At 39.4% G+C, this 20,630-nt stretch overlaps 1 protein-coding gene across 7 annotated transcripts in view; it reads left to right on the top strand.

The window, feature by feature from the left end:
• ABCG2 (ATP binding cassette subfamily G member 2 (Junior blood group)) overlaps positions 1-20,034 on the top strand; it is a 134,279-nt gene extending 114,245 nt beyond the window's left edge. For all 7 annotated transcript variants that reach the window (XM_033214123.1, XM_033214124.1, XM_033214125.1 and 4 more), the window contains 7 exons: positions 4,189-4,271; positions 10,096-10,185; positions 12,286-12,410; positions 14,119-14,273; positions 16,127-16,216; positions 17,080-17,162; positions 19,352-20,034. In XM_033214123.1, coding sequence (XP_033070014.1) covers positions 4,189-4,271; positions 10,096-10,185; positions 12,286-12,410; positions 14,119-14,273; positions 16,127-16,216; positions 17,080-17,162; positions 19,352-19,499 — 774 coding nt within the window. In that variant the 3' untranslated portion in view covers positions 19,500-20,034. The remainder of the gene's footprint in view (positions 1-4,188; positions 4,272-10,095; positions 10,186-12,285; positions 12,411-14,118; positions 14,274-16,126; positions 16,217-17,079; positions 17,163-19,351) is intronic.
• Positions 20,035-20,630: the final 596 nt, after the last annotated feature.

The following is a 20,630-nucleotide window of genomic DNA, read 5'->3' on the forward strand; positions in this document are numbered from 1 at the left end:
GCTCCAAATGTTTTTAGTACTTATAATTTGGTGTTTCTGTCAGAACATTGGGACTTTTACATACTATCAATTGAGGGTAAAATTTTATTCTTTGAGCATAGATTTGATATCATTTGGAAATCAGTCTGGTAGAATCAACCTGGGTTACTTATTGTCAATGGTGAAATGATGTAATGAATTGCTCTTTTGGTGTGATGTATGCGTTAGATTTTTCTTACTTGGAAAATAACTTGAACTAGCTTGCTTCAAAATGTGGTTTATAAATGTCTTGTCTAAATCACCTATGTGGTAATTCTGGAGAGGGCATAATTGGAATATAGCTGTTTTTCACACACTGAAATTCTGCGTGTTTTGATACTGGGCTTCCTTCCAGTGCTAACACCTGGCCTAGTGCCTCCAGGTTTAGCTTCCCTGCCTCATCAGTGGACTCACTTTCACAAAAGGAATTCCAGCCACGTTCAGAGTAGTGGCAGTCTCTTAGATTAAGAATAGAACCTTGGATCTCCCTAAGCATCTGTTTAGCAGGACAAGTTTTGTTTAGATTTGTGAAAAACTGGAATATTATCTTAGGGCAGGAGTAGGCAAACTTTTTTATTTTTTTTTGTAAAGGACCAGGTAGTAAAATATTTTAGTCTTTGCAGACCAAGTGGTCTTTGTCTCTTTGTCTCAGGTAGTCAGCTCTGCCATTTTAGTGTGAAAGCAGCCATAGCTAATAACGTAAATAAACAAATATGGCAGTATTCCAATAATAAATGAAAGGCTGGCTAGGTGCAGTGGTTCATGTCTATAATCCCAGCACTTTGGGAGACCAAGGCAGAAGGATGCTTGAGGCCAAGAGTGTGAGAACAGCCTGGGCAATAAAACAAGACCCTATCTTTTTTTTTTTTTTTGAGAGAGAGTCATGCTCTGTTGCCCAGGCTGGAGTGCAGTGGTGCGGTGTTGGCTCACTGTAACCTCCGCCTCCTGGGTTCAAGCAATTCTCCTGCCTCAGCCTTCTGAGTAGCTGGGACTACAAGCACCTGCCACCATGCCAAGCTAATTTTTTTATTTTTAGTAGAGACAGGATTATACCATGTTGGCCAGGCTGGCTTCGAACTCCTGACCTCAGGTGAGTCCACCCACTTCAGCCTCCCACAGTGCTGGGATTACAGGTGTGAGTCCAACCAAGACTGTGTCCAACCAAGACCTCTTTAAAAAAAAAAAAGGCAACTTTCATTTTATTCCAATAAAAGATTATACATGGGCACTGAAATTTGAATTTCATGTAAATTTTATATTGTGAGAAATAATATTCTTTTTGACTTTTTATTCAATGATTAGTAAAATGAGCTAGGTGTGGTGGTGCATGTCTGTAGACCTAGCTACTCAAAAGGCTGAGGTGGAAGGATTGCTTGAGACCAGAAATTTTGAGGCTTCAGTGAGCTATGTCAGTGAGCTATGATTACACCACTGCACTTCAGCCTGAGTGACAGAGTGAGACCTTGTCTCTAAAAAATAATAAAAAATAAAGTAAAAAACCATTCTTAGCTCATGGGTGAACAAAGATAGGTGGCTGGCCCTATTTGATCTGTGGGCTATAGCTTAATGATTCCTGATTTAGGGTTTACAATTTTGTATGTTTTAATTCTGAGTTCTTGAAAATTGAGTTGTTAAAATGTTTTATGACTCTCTGCTGATAAATCTTGTATCTGTTGCTTTACAGCTGCACTTTGGCTTGAACTAGTTATTTCTTTATATGATTCAAATTTGGCCTCTGATAATGTGGCTACCAAAGGTTGTATTTGGAAAATCTTAGAATGAATACATTATCTGTATGAGAAGATTTCATGTTCATTTAAGGTGCGAAGTATTTTCTGAACAGCTCAACTTGGAAGTAGATGGGGTCTGTGCACTCCTTTGTGCATTGTTTAGTTTACGTGTTTGTTTTCCTTTCTTTAATGCCAGAAAGAATAACACAGACACACCTTATAAAAGCATGCCAAGGTTACGGGATTGATTATTTTGTCAATATGTTTGAAAGCTGACTTTGAAAACATTTTTAGAACTTTGAAGCTGTTAGGAAACATCTTAATCATAATACTCAGTGTTAGTATAAGATAACAAGTTTGAATGAAAACTTGACAAAGCATGTGGAATGTTTAGTTTGAAAAGTCTGGGTTGGGCATGGTGGCTCATGCATGTAATCTCAGCGCTTCGGGAGGCCAAGGTGGGCGGATCATGAGGTCAGGAGTTCGAGACCAGCCTGGCCAACATAGTGAAACCCCATTTCTACTAAACGTACAAAAAATTAGCTGGGCTTGGTGGCTGGCACATGTAATCCCATTTGCTGGGGAGGCTGAGGCAGGAGATTCGCTTGAACCCTGGAGGTGGAGGTTGCAGTGAGCCAAGATTGTGCCACTGTACTCCAGCTGGGGCAACAGTGCAAGACTCCATCTCAAAAAAAAAAAAAAAATCCTGAATTGAATGTTCTTGACAGTTTTACTATGTGAAAATATAGACTCTTGTATGCACATGCATGAATGCATGTGGATACAGTCATCTGCATTTATTTTGGAAGCTTGGTCTGTTGAAGTATATTCTGAGGGTAATGAAAATATGCCAGCATAATGGATTTCCCCCCAAAATTTCTAAGTGAATTTTAAAAGATATCTCTTAAGCAGAAAGATTGAAATAATGTTCTTTCCATGCTAGGTTCTTCACAAACTAGTTATCACAGATCATGGTACTGTTTTTGCAGTTTGGTGTGCTTCATGCCAAAAGTGTCCTTGATCAGTTACTTTCAATCTTAATACCACTAGACTGTTGGAGTATTGAGATTTTGTTTTCTTAACTTTGATGATTCCAAGATATGGTAGGATATTTTGTCTTCTTTAGATTACCACTCCTTTTTAAAAATTTTTATTTATTTATCAATTTATTTTTTGAGACAGTCTCACTCTGTCACCCAGGCTGGAGTGCAGTGGTAGGATCTCGGCTCACTGCAACCTCCACCTCTAGGATTCAAGTGATTCTTGTGCCTCAGCCTCCTGAGTAGCTGGGACTACAGGCGTACACCACCATGCCTGGCTAATTTTTTTGTGTGTGTTTTTTTTAGTAGAGACAGAGTCTCACCATGTTGCCCAGGCTGGTCTCAAACTCCTGAGCTCAGGCAATCTGCCCCATCGGCCTCCCAAAGTGCTGGGATTACAGGCATGAGCCACCATGCCCAGCCCATTTCTTGTTTTTTAATATTTAACTCATGAGTAAATATAAGTAGGATTTTCTCAAATAAATTATTTCATAACATAACCCTTAACCCTTTGCTTATTGAAGTGTCCTTAAGAGATGCTGTGTCCTAGAAACAAGAGTGATGTTTGTCCAATCTCCTTAGGAGCTATAGAAATCTACTGAGTGGTGAAGAATGGTGACAACGGCAGAGAATTGGCAGCTTAGGTCTGCAGCATTGGCTATAGGCCTCACTGGCTGAAGCGATGAGGAAGCAGTGACAGGAGATGGGTAGTGGAAGCCTGCAGAGTGTGTACAGAGAAAGCTGGCCGAATGCTTTGGTGACAGTGACAATGCACTTTTCCAGTGCAGGCATGGACTCCCTAGAGGTTGGATAGGCGGGCTCCATCTCACCCCTCTTTCCTCACTGTGCAAAATTCCATTGTTAGAATTTTTTTAATGTGTGCTTCAAAATTTTTATTTATTTTTAATGTTAAGAATAAAGATATCCTGTTTTCACTTGAACCTCTTGAAATATAAAATGACTCACATTCATTGGCACAAAGGTTGAGAGTTCAGTTCAGGGTCAACACTCTTAGGCACCTGGACTTTACTTTGCCAAGTCTTGCATTGCTCTGCTACCCTGTGTGGTATTCACAAGCTCAGTAACCTGAAGCAGACCCTGAACTGACTGCCGGGTGGTACAATGGGAGGAAGAGCTGTTCCAGTAGTGTGCTTTGTGTCCTACCAGTCTCCCCAAACCACAGATAACTTAATTTTTAACTTAGGAAGCAGTCTAAATAACGTATGCTGTTTTATTTTCTCCCAGGGACATTGGTCAAGTCATTGAGTGTTTATCTTAATGGCGAGATCTGATTATGTAACCATATATATTATACTAATAAATTGTGTGTATAAGTTTTTATCTCTAACTGAAACTCTTTCCTTTTTTTTTTTTTTTTTTGCATTTTTCTTTTTGAAAAGATCATTGTCACAGTCATACTGGGACTGGTTATAGGTGCCATTTACTTTGGGCTAAAAAATGATACTACTGGAATTCAGAACAGGTAAGTAAATGTTTGGATTTTGATTTTAAGAAAGTGCTGTTACTTTTTTCAATCTTATGAAAATCCATTAAGAATTTGAATTTAAGACAAGTATAGTGTAAATGTCATTCTTTTATTGAGGGTAGGATGAGTCAGTTTATTTCTGAGACAGAGTCATGCTCTGTTGCCCAGGCTGGAGTGCAGTGGCAGGATCTCAGCCCAATGCAGTCTCCACCTCCCGGGTTCAAGCAATTCTCCTGCCTCAGCCTCCCGAGTAGCTGGGACTACAGGCACCCACCACCATGCCCAGCTAATTTTTGTATTTTTAGTAGAGACGGGGTCGCACCATGTTGGCCAGGCTGGCTTTGAACTCCTGACCTCAGGTGGGTCCGCCCACCTTGACCTCCCAAAGTGCTGGAATTACAGGCATGAGCCACTCCACCTGGCCCAATTATTTTTAAATATACCATTCAGTGGCATTAAGTACATTTACATTGTTGTGCAACTATCACCACCATCCAGCTCTAGAATTCATTTCATCTTCTCAAATGGAATATCTGTACCCATTAAGCAATAACTTCCCATCTCACATCTGCCTCTCCTAACCCCTGGCAGTCATCATTCTACTTTCTGTCTCTGAACCTGACTACTCTAAGACCCTCATATAAGTGGAATCATACAGTGGATATTCATTGGTAACTGGCTTATTTCCTTTAGCATATTGTCTTTATGGCTCATTCATGTGGCATGTGTCAGATTTCTTTCCTTTGTAAGGTTGAATAATATTCCATTGTATGTACATACCACATTTTGTTTTTCCATTCATCTATTCATGGAAACTTGGGTTGCTTTCACCTTTTGGCTGTTGTAAACAGTGCTCCCTAGGTCCACAGAGATCTCTTTCAGCCAGGTGTGGTGGCATGTGTCTGTAGTCCCAGCTACTTGGGAGACTGAGGTGGGAGGATTGCTTGAGTCCCAGAGTTCTAGGCTGCAGTGAGCTATGAGCTATGATTGCACCACTGCAGTCCAGCCTGGGGTGACAGAGTTTGACCCTGTCTCTTAAAAAAACAAACAAAAAACCCCCCCAAAACTATTTTAGTTCCTGCTTTCAGTTATTCAGATATATACCCAGAATTAGAATTTCTGGGTCATATAATCATTCTGTTAATTTTTCTGATGAACTACTGTACTGTCTTCCACAGTGGCCATACCATTTTCCATTCTTACCAGCGGTGCACAAGTGTTCCAGTCTCTCTATGTCCTTACCAACACTTTTCTTCTTCTCCCTTTTGAACAGTAGAGACCCACTGGATCTTCGGAGAAATGTCTATTCAAGTCATTTGCCCATTTTAAACTGGAATTGTTTGTTTTTTTTGTTGTCGAAGGAGTGCTTTATATTTTTGAGGAGATATTAATCCCTTTTCAGATACATGATTTGCAGATATTTTTCCCCACTCCCTGGGTTGTCTTTTCAGTGTTGACAGTGTCCTTTGATGCATAAACGTTTTTAATTTTGATGTAGTCCAGTTGATCTGTTTCTTCTTTTGTTGCCTGTGAACTAATATCTGTCACTTTTTAAATATATGTGTTTGACTTAGGGGTATGGTGGGGGTGGGACTCAGCTTTTCCTGTTATATGGTTAGCACTTTTGTTAGTATTGTGATCCTTACCTAGTTTCAGTCACAATGGGCCCTTTAAAACCTCATTTTATGAGGAGACTTTTTATTGATATGTTGTGTTCTGAACGTAAGCACTCAGAAATTTCACAGCCCTCAGAGTTCTGGTTATTTCATGTATGGAGAACACTTGTGGCAGATACTGTGCTCCGTAGTGCTTGCTGTCCATAGTCTCAGGTTACCACCCCGTGATTTAGAGGAGGTGGATGGTAGCTTCCCCATTTTACTATTCTGATGTCTGGAAAAGGCTGATTGTTTTTTAAAGAGTAAGCATAAAAGTTGATTCATCACTCAAGTAAAATAAATTCTTTTGTACGGAATCAGATAGTGTCACTCTACAATGAGACTATTATTAAACAGCCGTTTACCAGAGTGATGTCATTGTTCATGCTTTTCCTCTCTCTGAGGCCTGAGGTATCTGGATTATTTCCAGACTTGCTAGTAGTTGATGGTTTGTGTCCCATGTAGATGCCATTTCTTAACCCAGCACAGAATATATCACAGGTTCTAAAGGCTGTGGGCCTTTTATATTGTGCAGGAGGAAGCATTTGGAAAGGACGTGGAGTATATGGAGTAACCTGGTCCTCAACTGGAACTTTAAAGAGGACTGAAAATCTGGCCATTAAAGCTCTTGGTAGAAAAATCCAGAGAAATAAAGAAGAACTTCAGGTGTTTCTTCAGATGTTTTCTGGAGAAATAAGGCATTCATCTTATTTTAATTTGTTTGGTTTTGAAACAGAATCTCACAATATTTCCCAGGCTGGTGTGTGGTAGTGCAGTCATAGCTCACTGCAGCTTTGAACTCCTGGGCTCATAATTTGTATTTTTGACTTAAGCTTGCTATCATTTTTTTCCCCAAAGCTCTAGGGTACATGCGCAGGATATGCAGGTTTGTTACATAGGTAAATGTGTGCCATGGTGGTTTGCTACACCTATCAATCCATCACCTTGGTGTTAAGCCCAATATGCATTAGCTATTTTTCCTGATGTTCTTCCTCCCACTGCCTCCCATCGACCTCACTATCATTTTTTAAATAAGCATTTGAACTACATTAAAGTGGCCTGTGTGTATGATTTAATCCCTCCTGGGATGATTAATGATTTATTGATTAGGAAAAAATGTTTCAGCATCATCTCTGGAAACAGGTTCTCAAAGTTTTGTTCAGGGGTGAATATTAGTACTTCATAATTTAAAACTGCTTGGAGTCCAGTGGTTTAGTTCTCTTCTTTGGGGATGAATTCTCTGAGAGAGGAAAGCACTCTCTGCTCTTTCTCTAACCTGTGTAACTGAGAAACTGGGTTTTAATCATATGTAGAGTATGAGCATCTTTGAATTAATAGCTACCTCTGGAATAACTGCTTTATACAGTTGTGGTGATAGCTAAACAAATCAGTGTATATTAAGGGAAAAGGTATACTTTAAAAATAGTATTTGGATCCAGTCATCTCACTTCTAGATATTTACCCCAAAGATGTGAAAGCAGTTTGTCAAAGAAATTTCTGCACCCTCATATTTATTGCAGCATTGTTCACAATAGCCAAGATACGGAATCAGCCTAAGGGTCTGATTTGATAAAGAAAATGTGGTATATATACACAATGGAAAACAAAAGAAATTTTGTCATTTGCAATAACATGGATGGAACTGGAGAATATTAAGCCAAGTGAAATAAGCCAAATACAGAAAGCTAAGCACAGAAATGTCACGTAATCTCATTCAACGTGGAATCTGAAACAATGGAACTGAAAGAGACAGTAGAATGGTGGTTACTAGAGGCTGGAGGGGTGTAGGGAATGGAGAGATGATGGTCAAAAGGTTCAAGACCTCAGTTACACAGGAGGAATAAGGATTTGTCTTTGGAGATACATTGCACAATGTGGTGAACACAGTAAATAATATAAATTTCAGAATAGCTAAAATTTAAGATACTTTTACCACAAAAAATAAATGTTTGAGGCGATGGATGTGTTAATTAGCTTGATTTAATTATTTCACACTTATGATTCATGAATCATATCACTTGGTACCCCACAAATATATACAACCATAATATGCCAATTTATAATTTAAAAATCAAAATAAAAAATATTCAGACCAATAAGTAGATATAACAGATGTGGATTACTACCTTGAAAGAATTAGAATGAATGAATTTCCTTAATAAGAAAAAACTGTGTTTAAAATAAATTTTCTTAGGATTTCGAAGGAATGTTTCCTTTGTCTACTTTTTCAGAATCATTATGAACATTACTGTACTGATAGATATAAGACAACAAATTGAATTGAATCTTTACTATATTCCATGTTCTGAAATTAGCTTTTTACTTGATATTAGGTTTGTGGGCAGAAAGTGAGATAACTGCATGTCTACCAGGCCTGGCTATTTTTCATTCATTTTAATTATATGTAAATACTTTTAAAACTGTTCTGTCTGGGCACCGTGGCTTACGCTTGTAACTGCAGTGCTTTGGGAGGCCGAGGTGGGAGGATTGCTTGAGGCCAGGAGTTCAACTCAGTTGCAGTGAGTTTATGATCATGCCACTATACTCTAGCCTGGGTGACCGAGGGCAACTCTGTCTCTAAAAATAAAATAAAACAAAAAAGACCCTAGCCTGTTCCCTTAAATCTTTGTTCTTTAGGTATCTATGGACTCTTTTTTTTTTTTCTTTCAGTGTAATTGTGTTGTTCACTTGGGTTTGCATTTTTAAAAATGTTCTCTTCCTTTTATGCCATTTAAATGATGTGTCACTTACCTCTTTTTCCGTTTCAACTCACACCCTCACTGTCAATTATATTGTTTTGTCATGGTGTTTCAGGGATGTTGGCATGCTTTCATAAAATTCATATTTGTATCAAAGTGTAGATTAACTTAGCATTTTCCTTTTTATTTATTCATTTATTTATTTATTTTGAGACAGTGTCTCACTTTGTTGCCCAGGCTGGAGTGCAGTAGCGCAATCTCAGCTCACTGCAACCTCCACGTCTCAGGTTCAAGCAATTCCTGCCTCAGCCTCCTGAGTAGCTGGGACTACAGGCACCTGCCACCACGCCCGGCTAATTTTTGTATTTTTAGTAGAGATGGGGTTTCACCATGTTGGTTAGGCTGGTCTTGAACCTCATGATCCTCCTGCCTTAGCCTCCCAAAGTACTGGGATTACAGGCATGAGCCACCACACCTGGCCAACATTTTCCTTTTTAACTCTCAATTACTTCACTGAGAAAGAAGCACTAATAATGTTCCTTTTAATTACGATACACAAATTAGATGTTTCTTTATCAGTAAGTGTCACTTGGTTTCCTCTGAGCACTCTGGAAACCTCATAGAGGGCTGGCTGTCTTAGCATGTCAAGGTTAATGTCACGGCCCTGCTGATGGTGGTGTGCTGCATGTAGATTATGCACAAAATAAGGGGTTGATTGAGGGTTCCCTTCACTATCTTTCATTTTGCTTCCACATGACTTACATTCTTTGTTCAACTTTAAAATCAAAGTGACTAATTGAATATCTTAATCTTTGTGGACTTTATTTAGCTTACCACTTCTCTGTTTGTACATTAGGAATGGTACTTGGCATTTTTGTTAGTTAAAATTATGTGTTGGCCTGGTTGCCATACCAAAATACCGTGAAGCAGGCGTCTTAAACAATAGAAAGGTATTTTCTCTCGGTTCTAGTCTGAAAGTCTGGGTGCTGGTGAGCCCTCTTCCTGGCTTGCAGACCTGCCTTCTTGCTGTTCCTTGTGTGGCAGAGCTCTGGTGTCTCTTCCTGTTAGGACGCTGTTCCTGTTTCACTCTCCCCACCTCCCTATCCTGGAACCTCATCTGAACCTAATTACTTTCCAAAGGACCCATCTTCAAATACCATCACATTGTGGGTTGGGGCTTCAACATATGAATTTTGGTGGGGGGAGACGCAATTCAGTCCACAACAATCCAAGACTGTGAATTTCAAAATGAGCTATAATATGTAGTCCCATGGGTACCACTGTGGAGACATAAGAGATGGGGAGAGGCTTGATGGGGTTCACGCTTCCCTGTTTTAACCAGAGCAATTTCCCTTTTTTCCTGCCTAACTTTATACACTGTCATTTGTGGAAAGAGTTTTGTGGGTAGAAAATCTATCTAAGAATGCTGAGTTGACTGTGGTGCTTTGGTTCCCCTTTTCATGGCAGAGCCGGGGTTCTCTTCTTCCTGACGACCAACCAGTGTTTCAGCAGCGTGTCGGCCGTGGAACTCTTTGTGGTAGAGAAAAAGCTCTTCATGTGAGTAGGTCTTTGTTCTGGGAACAGGGCTGTCCAGCCGCAGGGGCTGTTGGTTAGACTGATCACATCTGGAGTTGGGGGCCAAGGATGGGATCCTGAGGATTACCAATATTTTTTAAAATTTATTTTTAAATTGATGAATAAAAATTGTGTATATTGATCATGTGCAACATGATGTTTTGAAAATATATATAGGGATTACCAATATTAATTGAGAAAAAGCAGCCAGGGATAGGGAAGAAAATCCTGAGCCTTTGGGACCTGATATCCAGAGAAAAGAGTTTTTCTAGATTTGAGTATGGTCAGAAAATCCAAATGTTGGAGAGAGCAAGCAATAAAGGGACTGTTTGTTTTTAGTAAATACTGATGACTTTCACAAGAAAAGTTTGAGGGGCTTGGTAGAGATTAAGCAGCAACTTGGAAGTGGGGAGATTAAGTTGACAAAGAATATGACCATGCTTAGCCCTCAGTGGACCAGGGAAGTGTCATGAGCCAGAAGGCATTCTTACAGTAAAGAGCAGCCTGGTTTAATTTCTTGTATTTCCCCCCTTTTTTGTGTGTGTTTTTTGTTTTTTGAAACAGGGTCTTGCTTTGTTGCCCAGGCTGGAGTCCAGAGACATGATCATGGCTCATTGCTGCCTTGGCCTGCGGGGCTTGCACAGTCTTCCCACCTCAGCCTCCTGAATAACTGGCATGCCTAGCAATTTTTTTTTTTTTTTTTTTTGAGATTGAGTTTCACTCTGTCTCCTAGGCTGGAGTGCAATGGTGCGATCTCAGCTCACTACAACCTCCGCCTCCCAGGTTCAAGCAATTCTCCTGCCTCAGCCTCCCAAGTAGCTGGGATTACAGACACCCGCCACCACACCCAGCTAATTTTTTTGTATTTTTAGTAGGGACGGGGTTTCGCCATGTTGGCCAGGCTGGTCTCAAACTCCTGACCTCAGGTGATCCACACGCCTTGGCCTCTGAAAGCACTGGGATTACAGGTGTGAGCCACTGCACTGGGCCACCTGGCTATATATATATATTTAATTTTTTGTAGAGACAAGGTCTCACTATGTTTCCCAGGCTGGGTATTTTTCAAGGATGGATCACATTTGCCCAAATGTACATGTCACATGTAAGAATTATTAGACAGGGAAAGAATGAAGGAGGTGGAAGAGTTTGGAATTGTGGGAGAAAGATGTCAGGAAGAGGAAAGATTACAATTTGATAGTTGACAGGGATGTATGGTTGGAAGACATGATCATTGAAAGAAGGCCTTTTTCGGCTGGGCACAGTGGTTCACGCCTGTAATCCCAGCACTTTGGGAGGCTGAGGCAGGCGGATCACAAGGTCAGGCATTCGAGACCAGCCTGGCCAGCTTGGTGAAACCCCGTCTCCACTAAAAAAATACAAAATTTAGTATTTTTGTACTAGTGGCTTGCTCCTGTAATCCCAGCTACTCAGGAGGCCGAGGCAGGAGAATTGCTTGAACCCAGAAGGCGGAGGTTGCAGTGAGCCGAGATTGCACCACTGCACTCCAGCCTGGGCAAAAGAGCAAGACTCCATCTCAAAAAAAAAAAAAAAAAAAAAAAAAGGAGAGAGAGAAAGAAGGTCTTTTTCTTTTTTTACCTTGAGAGTAGAAGAGGTAAGAAGAGCTTAGTGACCTGAAGCTGCACTGGGGGACTTGGAGAATAACAGGCCACCTTCCTAATCAGAAATAGGGAAAAAGAAAAGCTTCTATTCCTACCAAAATCAGCTACTGAAGTGCTGTTCTTCAAGGAATGCCAGTGTCCAAGAAGGAAAAGCATTCTTTGAAGAGAGGGAGGATATGTGGAATCTGTTCCCCTGGACTGAGTGTTCAGGAGCTAGAAAGAGCAATAGGAGGGAATTGTGTCATGAGAAGAGGGGCTGTGCACAGAGCTTCATGGGATGCTGTCCCAGGGAGGCTGGCACCCAAGGTGTTCATGGGCATGCATAGTGGGTCTAGCTCTGATGATGTGGGAAACTGGCTTGTTCCACCCCTGCTGTCAGCAGAGGTCTATAACAGGCAGTCTAGCCTGCTCTGTGGCTTCTTAAACTAATCTGGGATGTATGATATGTATTTTTGTTCTATAGACATGAATATATCAGCGGATACTACAGAGTGTCATCTTATTTTTTTGGAAAACTGTTATCTGATTTATTACCCATGAGGATGTTACCAAGTATTATATTTACCTGTATAGTGTACTTCATGTTAGGTAAGTAAGTAACAAAACAAAAAAGGACATGTCTTTAGTCTTGCCTATGGGTGAAGTCAGTTGTGCCTTGCAAGCATGTTTTTGATTCTCAAAACTTTATATAAACCAAACCATGAGAAAAGGAAACACTTGTCCATTTTGCACTCTCTGAAATAGTTGTTCACTGTCAACTATTTTTGTCAAGACTGTTTCCCAACTGAACTTTTTTGTTTGTTTGCTTTGTTTTGTTGTTTTGAGACACGGTCTTGCTCTGTCACCCAGGCTGGAGTGCGGTGGTGATCATATCTCACAGCAGCCTCAACCTCCTGGGCTCCAGTGATCCTCCTACCTCAGCCTCTGAGTAGCTAGGACTACAGGCACACATAAAGATGGAGTTTTTGGTAAAGATAGGGTCTCACTGTGTTGCACAGGCTGGTCTTACACTCCTGGCCTCAAGTAGTCCTCCTACCTCAGCCTCCCAAAGTGCTGGCATTACAGGAATGAGCTGACATGCCCAGCCTGAACTTGTAAAACACTTATAAAACTATACTTTACTGAAAGATACTTGTGTTATACACAAACATGGAAAGAATTTATAAAACTTTGAGACTATGCTGGAGAAGCTGGGATATTTATAACCTATCTATGTTTTCTCTCTCTCTCTCTCTCTTTCTCTCTCTCTCTCTCTGTCTCTCTCTCTATATATATACACACACACACACACACTTAGAGATATGTAGAATGATTAAATATACTTAATCTCTTAGAGATATATAGAATGATTAAATGTGTGTGTGTGTGTATATATATATATATTTATTTATTTAATATATATTCCCCATCCCTGCTTCTTTAATGAGAGAAAGACAGTGACTTTTGGGACTTGCTAATTTAAAAAAAATACTTGTTTGACAGATGTGGAGATTCATTTGTGCATTATGCTCAGGCTTCACTCCAGGCTCCTTGCATCTGATTTCCATATATTTCACTGATACATGCACACACACACACAGACAACCCCCAGAAATATCTATTTTGACACTACAAGATAAGAACTACTGATTGAGCTTAAACCTTCCATTTGACAAATAATAGGTGTGACCTAAACAATCAGGGTTAGGATCTAGATCTCCAGACTCCTGATTGGTGTTCTTGTGGCTGTTTCAAATCTTCAAATTGTATTACCTACAGTATTAGCTCACTGCAGTTTAGAAAGCAGTTTATGAAACTTAATTTAGTCCCATTTCAATCCAGAGTGATGTGGTAATCTGTCTAGGGAGGCTTGGGTTATGGAGGTCCCCTGCTCCTCCCCCAGATACTACAACCATTGTGAGGTCATGCCAGTCCCTTCACTCACACAGTTACAGCACACAATGAGTAATGTGGGGACGTATGGGCAAATGAATGTGCTATTGATGAGTTTCCTGTGAAAAGAGAAGGCAGTTGAATTTTGGCTAGTTGTACTTCAGGAATTCAGAAATTGTTCTAATTATATATAATGGCACATAAGTGTTATAAGGACCAGTGCTTATGCAGTTCTGTGAGAACTTCATGCACTTACATGGACGGAAACAACATTGGAGACCCAGGGTGGTTGGAGAGTGGATGACTTTTTTTCATTCTGATACTAGTTTCTTAAAATATTAGTGTTAAATTTGCACAATAAGCAATCCCAAACATATGGTGACCTAGGCAGTTGGGTTAACTTCTTCTTCTCTTTCTGACTAAGGATTGAAGCCAACGGCAGATGCCTTCTTCATTATGATGTTTACCCTTATGATGGTGGCTTATTCGGCCAGTTCCATGGCACTGGCCATAGCAGCAGGTCAGAGTGTGGTTTCCATAGCAACACTTCTCATGACCATCTCTTTTGTGTTTATGATGGTGAGTCTGAACTGTGTTTCCTCTGAGAAGGAATTGGTTTTTTCCTTCATTTCTTCCTACACATTCACTTGTCATGTAAAACCTGTTTTGAGGATTCTGTAAATGGGACCCTGCTTCAAGGCCATCTACTGAAATAGATTATGTTAGAGAATATACTAACTTTCCTCTTTGCCGTTATCCAATCTTTTTTGCTACGTTCTAATGTAGTTCCAATAATTTTAGTTAATATTGTTGCTAATGAGCTTTTAAAAAGTGTTTCTTGGTGACATATTATGAAACCTTAATAAATTGGAATTTCAAAAACCAGAAAACATTTGATCGGCAGATTCTCTTGAGAATGACAGATTATTTGCCCGACTTTCATGCTGGTGTTAGAGAACTGCTAGCTAATTTTATTTTTTACATTTTTAATTTCTGTTTTAAAAGTTCCCACATACGGCACCAAACTGCTAGCTTGTTTACCCACCAGCAGAGATGGTTTGGTTGGATTTATAATACTATTTTCCAAGACACACGTTAAGCCTCATAAGAAACAGAACAGAGTATGGTGTGAGCGGTCTATTTTGGCTCCCTCTTGTATTTTGAAAAAGAGTGTTTTAAAAATATTGGAAAATTGGGAGAGTTCACACACTACTAAGTACCTCCTTTCTGGGTTTTGTTCCTGACATTCAATATGTTTCTGCTTATCTTTTTTTTTTTTTTTAATGGTTACTTAATTCTAATCTTACATGCCCCTAAATTTTGCACTTAGAGGAATCACCAGTTGAACGAAACCAGTTACATTTTTTCCCTTTCATCATCATACTTGACAGGAACATGTCGTGTCTGCTAGAGTAGGAGTAGATGTCTTTAAATAAAAATAATTAGCACAAACTCTTGCCAGAGTTTAATTCTTCCATTTCTGGACTTGAAAACTGCCAATGCAAACATTAATGAGAAAGTGATAAAGCTTGTTTATATTTCCCATACTGTCATCCAGCAAATACAAATGTTTTGGTTGATTTATTGTTATTTAAGGATTTCTACACAGAACATTAAAAACTAGTCATAAAACTGTATTTTACTCAGAGATGGCTGCGTTATATGCTAAGCACTTGGTCAGATCAAGTCACTTGGTCAGATGCACTTGGTATAGTCATACCAGCAGCATCATTATTGTTATGCATATACTGGTATGCTTGTGGTGGCAATTAGTTCTCTTGTCAATCTTCAGCAGGTCTTCCTGGCATCTCCATTGTGCTACTGCTTTTTGGCAGCTTTAAATGATAGCACTGATCCTGTTTATACTCTGCCTCTTGCCACATTATACTCTGTATCAGTTCTAGACTTTGGGTTATGTTAAGCCTGCGTTCAGAACCTCATATCCTTGCTAAAGTCATAGGGATATAGACTGCAAACCTTTGTAAATAACAAATCTTATGTGAAGTGTGGTGGGCGTGTGATGCTCAGGATTGATCTGGTATAGGTTCTTCCAATGCCAGGTGTATTGGTGAGCACATATAGTGGTTGTGTCATTATAATAGTCAGTGCTTCTTGACCTTCCATTGCGTGCAGTTACAAATAAAGTTGAGTACATAGTCTTGACAATTGAGGATCTTCCAATTAAATGGAATATCTAATATGTATTAGATATTTTGTCCTTTAAAACCATAAATGACTTCAGCTATATGGAGATGTGCACATGCAGAGGAGAAGTGTTTAGTGAGTGTCTAGAGTAAGTGGAAAAAACTTCAAGAAAGAGTTGGTTTTAAAAGAAATACTTACCAAGTGGTAGGGACTTGAAGAGGGTATTCTCTAGAATTCTGCATGAAATTACTCAAGCAGTCTTGACTCTTAGTATTTGCTTTTTGTAGATTTTTTCGGGTCTGTTGGTCAATCTCAGAACCATTGCATCTTGGCTGTCATGGCTTCAGTACTTCAGCATCCCACGATACGGATTTACGGTAAGTCTTCCTTGTCTGTCGTTGTGACTGCGTTCCCAAGCTAGGAACAATGGAAATCAAGCTTCCTATTCTCATTTCCCTGACCATGAGCTGTGAAAGTCTCCCATCCAGAAACCTTTTAGGAGCAAGGAATGAGAATTTCCTGTTAGCCTTGGTTAACACATGGCCGGGGAGTCATTTGCTATTTTCCTCAGTCATCCTTTAAAGGGCTGAAGAGTGGGGAGATACCTCCTAGTAAAGGAGAAAGATTGACTAATTGATGAAAAACACATTGTTGTGTTTCAGTTCAATAAGGAAATAAATGAGAGGATGGGAGACTAGAATACATATGTTTATAATGAAAGGAAAATTAGAAGAACAAAGACCATATAATAAGCATAGTCATATTGACTTTTGCAAGCTCATTAACTCCAAAGTAAACTGTCTGTGTCTTAGTATAGTATAACTAAGCTTCTAACTTCCAGAAATTACAACTGGTTCTAATGAAAACAAACAAGAACAAAAGATTGTCACTGTAAATTAACAATACTCATTGAGCACCACTGTATCATTTTAATTAGAATGTTTATGGGGTTACAAAATTGGGGAGAGAAGGAGGAAGGAGCTATGGTGTAATATAGCCAGAGGTTTCCCGCTTTGGCCAAATACTTTACTTCTTTTGTATTGGAAGCCAAAATTCCAACCCCAGGCTTCTTGATTGCCAGGGAAAATAACATTAGTTGGTTTGGTGAGACAAAGACTGTGAATATGTTTTCAGAAATAACAATAAAGATTAAACTCAGAGGGCATGATTGTGATAACTCTTTGGAAACTTCTTGAAATTTAAAACTGTTTACCTTGCCCTGCTCCCGCTTGTGTTATAGGCTTTGCAGCATAATGAATTTTTGGGACAAAACTTCTGCCCAGGACTCAATGAAACAGCAAACAGTACTTGTAACTATGCAATGTAAGTTTGTGTTCAGTGTCAAAATGGGTTTTGTTACTACCATGGTGTGATGTAGAAAGGCCACTGGGCTTAGATCTGTATGAGTCCTTCCAGGGGTACTGAACTTTTCTGAGCCTACGTTTTCTCATCCATAAAGTGAGTTGTGCGTGAATGCACGTGAACATGCGACACAGCCCCTCAGTATTCTGCTGCAGTAAAAATTGTCTTTAACGTGCAGCAATGTTTCTTATGTTTGTTTCTTATTGTTTGTTTTGGGCCTTTTAAAAGATCCTTTTGATATTTCGATTGTGGGTTTGAATTCTTGGTTTTCAGAGCATTTGAGATTGAAGTGAGGGGTTTTGATATTTTATCAAGGGCTTATGGTCACTGAACTGTATGGATTCTATGAAATCTATGGGTCCACGAGCTCACGGATATTTCTGAGCCCAACCCATGGACAGTAGTAAGAATGAAATAGGCAGCAATAGCACAAAGAAAGTGAACATTTCTCTGCCAAGATCCTGGCACTTCCACTGCCTCATGCATTTGGAAGACATCATGAAATCAAAGGCCACATAATCATGTGGTGGTGTTTTAAATTAACTTGAAGTATTCCCTATCAATCAATTTATCCTCTAAAAAAACAAGAAACACTTGAGTAAGTTGAGGGAAAAAAAACATTTTCACATAATGTTAAATAGATTCTAATAACACTAGATAATATTGTTTTAAGAATTTAGTAACACGTTCCTTTTCTATGATTGCTAATGGTTTGATTTTGATACATAAATTAATGAGAGAAAAGAGAATGTTGATATGATCCTAAATCTCCTGAATGTTCAAGTAGAATATAAATAATTCTTAATAACAAGACAAATTACTCTTCAATTATTCACAGGAAATCCTCTATACAGAGAGGTTTTCTTTATTCTGTCCCTCTCTTTTGGCTTGATCAGAGTGGTCAGGATGAAGTGGATGGGAAAAGTGGGACCAGATAAGGAGGAGCCACCATGGGCTTCATGGTAAGGGAAGATGAGGCTTCATCCTCAGAAGGCAAAGGAGGAAGCTATTCCTTTTTTTTTTTTTTAAATGGAGTCTCGCTCGGTCGCGAAGACTGTAGTACAGTGGCACGATCTCCGCTCACTGCAAGCTCCGCCTCCGGGGTTCAAGCCATTCTCCTGCCTCAGCCTCCCGAGTAGCTGGGACTACAGGCGCCCGCCACCACGCCCGGCTAATTTTTTGTATTTTTAGTAGAGACGGGGTTTCACCGTGTTAGCAAGGATGGTCTCAATCTCCTGACCTCGTGATCCACCCGTCTCGGCCTCCCAAAGTGCTGGGCTTACAGGCGTGAGTCACTGTGCTAAGCCAAGAGGAAACTATTCTTATAGTAAAAGAGAGTCTATGTATGTTTTTGGAATTGCTGAATTCCAAAGAGTTGCACAAAAATGGCATCAGGCAGTAACTGTGGCGGTCCAAGGTATTTTTAGTATCAGGTGCTTTCCTAACCTGTGGCAAGGAGTTCATCCTACTCTACTCTAGCTGCCACTTAAGGCTTAAACCTAATAGCTGAGTCTGCTGGGAATGTCTTGTACCTGAGTATCTGTGATGTTCATCACAGTCTCGGTGTAAGAGCTGACAGAACGTGACTTTTGCAGGAAAACCATGCACACCTCTTTTCCTGGTTTTGGAATTCTTAGCCTGTGTTGTTTTTTATGGCTGTTTGCAAGGGTAAAGAGTACTGTAAGAGCTTTGATCATCTTAGTAAGGGTCATAGGTGTCATCTGTTTAAGCGGATGTTTTCTTTATCAGGGATAAGGGAACTATTACTTGATAAATGTTTCTGCCCTTTGGAGAGAGCAACATTACAGATTTGGAAGCCAATACATTTGAGTAGGCTAAAAAGTCGGTGATTCAAAGTATGACTCTGTAAACCTGGTCAAGTTCCTTAAACCTTAGTCTCCTCATCTTTGAAGTGTGTACAATGTCCATCACATTGGATTGTTTTAGGAATTAACTAAGTTAGGATCATGTTGCTTGTTAGTGTCTAGCAAAATTGTAAGCACACAATGACTGTTAGCTATGACATCTGAAGGGATAATCATTAAAGGCTTGGTTGACTTTTAGGCTCCCTTAAGGAACAGTGGATATACTGAGTAACATTTGACAGATGCTAGGAATGAAGTTATATTCTTTTTTCTGTTGAATTTCAGATGTTCTGGTGAAGAATATTTGACAAACCAGGGCATCGATCTCTCACCCTGGGGCTTGTGGAAGAATCACGTGGCCTTGGCTTGTATGATTGTTATTTTCCTCACAATTGCCTACCTGAAATTGTTATTTCTTAAAAAATATTCTTAAATTTCCCCTTAATTCAGTATGATTTATCCTCACATAAGAAAGAAGCACCTTGATTGAAGTATTCAATCAAGTTTTTTTGTTGTTTTCTGTACCCTTGCTGTCACACTGTTGCACAACAGCAGTTGTTTTAAAGAGATACATTTTTAGAAATCACAACAAATGGAATTAAACATGAAAGAATCCAAGATATCACGTATCGCATATTAGTTCATCTCCTCAGACAGTAACCATGGGGAAGAAATCTAGTCTAACTTATTAACCTAAAAAAGGAGAATTGAATTCTGGAAACTCCTGTCTCTGGCATTTGTTTCCTCATCTTTAAAATGAATAGGTAGGTTAGTAGCCTTTCAGTCTTAATACTTTACGATGCTGTGATTTGCCATTGTTTAATAAATGACAAATGTATTAATGCTATACTGGAAATGTAAAATTGAAAATATGTTGGAAAAAAGAGTCTGTCTTATAGGGTAAAAAAGCCACTGTGATAGAAAAATCTTTTTGATAAGCACATTAAAGTTAATAGAACTTACTGATATTTCTCTCTAGTGGTATAATATCTCAGGAATCTTGGCTGAGGGTTTTGAACTGTAGGTAGAGTAGAGGTCCATTAATAGAATTCTTGCACTATTTCTGGAACATTCTAGCTGTGGAAGGTCACGTAACCTTCTTGGGGTAATTCAGTGGTTTATAATCCAGGTGTGTGTCAGAATCTTCTGAGGAACTTTGCTAAAATACAAAAGTCTGGCCTCTGCCTATCCGCAGTGCATAAGTATCTCCAGATCTACCTTCATAAAGGAATCTGACCACTCCTGGATTTGGTAATTTCCAAGATCTTTTCCAGCTCTGGAAATTTTACTTAGGATTTAATAACTATTACATCTGTCCCTGCATAGGTTTTCTTTCCTACTTATATACCTTATTTCTATATGTCCTTTTCATTCTAACCTTCATCAGTAATAGGGAAATATTTTAATTTTTTTTTAGTTGAAGGGTATTGTACCAAAAAATATAGTTCAGTGAATTATGTGCAACCACCAGTGCAGGTCAGAAAATAGAAGATTGTAGCACACAAAAGCCCACTCAGCCACTCTCCCAGTCACGGCTTCCTTTCTTACCCCTGCATTATTTTTG

Source organism: Trachypithecus francoisi, unplaced genomic scaffold (genome assembly GCF_009764315.1).
Source record: "Trachypithecus francoisi isolate TF-2019V2 unplaced genomic scaffold, Tfra_2.0 Lachesis_group1, whole genome shotgun sequence".
NCBI lineage: Eukaryota > Metazoa > Chordata > Mammalia > Primates > Cercopithecidae > Trachypithecus > Trachypithecus francoisi.